Source organism: Notothenia coriiceps, unplaced genomic scaffold, assembly GCF_000735185.1.
Source record: "Notothenia coriiceps isolate Sejong01 unplaced genomic scaffold, NC01 NC01_scaffold00002150, whole genome shotgun sequence".
NCBI classification, from domain to species: Eukaryota; Metazoa; Chordata; class Actinopteri; order Perciformes; family Nototheniidae; genus Notothenia; species Notothenia coriiceps.
Window position 1 is genome coordinate 1 of NW_011334851.1, and position 2,602 is coordinate 2,602.

The 2,602-nt window shown below is 40.1% G+C and overlaps 1 protein-coding gene across 1 annotated transcript; it reads left to right on the forward strand.

Moving 5' to 3' along the window:
- Window positions 1–174: 174 nt before the first annotated feature.
- Window positions 175–2,317, forward strand: LOC104965965 (myotonin-protein kinase-like; the record flags this gene model as incomplete). Its single annotated transcript, XM_010795042.1, has 5 exons — window positions 175–270; window positions 385–533; window positions 864–957; window positions 1,155–1,352; window positions 1,924–2,317. Coding segments are annotated over 5 exons (822 nt in total), but the record flags the coding sequence as incomplete, so codon positions are not given.
- Window positions 2,318–2,602: the final 285 nt, after the last annotated feature.

Below are 2,602 nucleotides of genomic sequence, written 5' to 3' on the forward strand. Positions count from 1 at the left end.
AAATATTTCTAGCTGGGTATGTGCTGTTCTCACTGCAAAGGCTGGGCTTAGATGAATTACTTACATATTAAAGCACATGGTGAAACTGTCCATGATTTGTTTTGTGCCTCAGTGGGACAATTATTTGGATATCTGTCTTTCTACTTGAAGCCTTTGTGTTTGTGTTTTACATAGACAGCGTGTTACCAGGAGGAGAGGGAGGTGTTACTCAGGGGCGACCGATGCTGGATCACAGAGCTGCACTATGCCTTTCAGGATGACAACTACCTGGTGCGTATGAACATACATGATGTCAAGTATGTTGTACTTGTACTGCTAGCATATTCTGCTTTTAACAAAAATTCTGCTGCTATTTTCCAACACATCCACCCTGTCCTCCCTCAGTACCTGGTGATGGATTACTATGTAGGGGGGGACCTGCTGACTCTGCTCAGTAAGTTTGGAGACCGGATCCACGAGGACATGGCTCAGTTCTACCTGGCTGAGATGATCATGGCAATTGACTCCATCCACAGACTGGGATATGTACACAGGTACACTATTCTTCTCCTTAAACTAGGGACTATTTGTCGATGGGATCACACCAGCAGCTATGCCAAATTGGGCCACAGGGGCATCAAGTTGTTCCACACTTTTTCGCCCTTTCTGAGGCCACACCCATTTTTAGACTTGGTCCTAATCTTGATCTTAACTGCAAAACGGTTCATTTCTGTGACGCCAAATCAGGCCTGGGACTTTAAGACTACACACTAACATGTATGCACTCTATCCTGGGACTGTGACATGGAGGTAAATAATGTGATATCAATTAAATCTGACATTTAGAGATGACAATGGCCCGTTCTTCCCAATTTCTTACACAGAGACATCAAACCTGACAACATCCTGCTGACAGCGGATGGACACATACGACTAGGGGACTTTGGTTCCTGTCTAAGGCTCCTCGAGGATGGGATGGTGAGGGTTGACACTTTCTTAAAATTTTCACAAAAGATACCCTAGAGAGGGTAAAAGAATGACAAAAATCCAGCATATCATGTTAAAACATTTGTTCTTGTGAGTGAATTTTTAAAACAACAAAACAAATTGGAAATTCTGGCCATGACCTTATACATTTCTATTTAAAATCAATTGGCCTGCTTGTTTCATTTCAGGTTCACTCGTCACTAGCAGTAGGGACCCCTGACTATTTGTCTCCAGAGATTTTAAGGGCCGTAGAGGGGGCTGGAGGTTATGGTCCTGAATGTGACTGGTGGGCTGTGGGTATCTGTGCCTATGAGATGATGCTGGGGACCACACCCTTCTTTGCAGAGTCCATCTCGGAAACATACGCCAAGATCATCAACTTCCAGGTACATTGACACGCTGACAAAATTATTTCAGTTTTCATTATTTATAAATATTTATGTTTACTTTACCTATATATTGATTTTATGGCTTTGATGAAAACTTGATTATGATAGTCAAATAATGCATTCTATGAGTATTTCTCTAGCAGACCACTGGAGAACATTGCCTAGTTGCAGTTGTCTGAAAATAGCGTGACAAATTTGTTTTAGCCAAAGCAATAAAATAGTTTCTAATTATATAAAATCATTTTCAAATCAGCCTTTGGTTTTGATTCTTCAGTAAGTAGCCTGGTGATAAGAGGGGGACATTTACAGAAACTGGGTCATCATTTGGAAATGTACCTTTTCAGGATGATTCAAAACTGTATTTTTTAGAATACAGTTTGAAATACAGTAGAAAGCATTTTTAAGATTGTGTACTACACAACAGTACATTGGATTTGGAAGGAGCAGGCAAGAGTAAGACTTCCTTAAAACCCTTTTGCTTAGCAGTAGTTATACTACTAGTGGTATCAGAAGAAGTGATGTAATCAAAAGACATTTTGAAATGTGTCTTCCTCATCTTCATCCCCAGGAGTATTTCGAATTCCCTTCTTCTGGTCCTGAGATTTCAGACAAGGCTCGTTCCTTTATCACTGGGCTCATCTGTGAAAGGGAAGTCCGTCTGGGAAGGAAAGGCTTCAGTGACTTCAGGAGCAATCCCTTCTTCTGTGGACTGGACTGGGCTTCCCTGCATAAACTCCCAGCCCCCTTCCTACCTGAAGTCTCTAATCCAACGGACACCTCCAACTTCGACATCCTGGATGACTGTCTCAGTGAAATGGTATTGTCTTTAGAGAATGTTTCCATACACTTATGAAGAGACCTAGGTTGTGTCTGAAAGAAAGTATAGACATGTTATCACACTGAGAAACCTGGTAAATGGTGCACCCTTAATAATCAACCCAGTCTCACGGCATTTTGTGTTATAGTCACAACATTTAATCTATTGATTCGTGTTCACCAACATGATTTTCCCCTTTTTTTCGTGTCACACAGAAAGATTTTCAAAGCAATGTATTTCTATTTGCCGTCCTTGAGGAAAATAAATGGGGGCTCAGAGCCTCAGAATACTGAAATCAGTATTTTTTTTTTTTTTTTTTCTTCTAATTTGTTATTCTTTCCTAATTAACACACTGTTATTTACTCAACAATAACACACAATTCTCCTTGTTTTTATTTATTTGTTTAATTCTATAATATCTGGCTTTTTT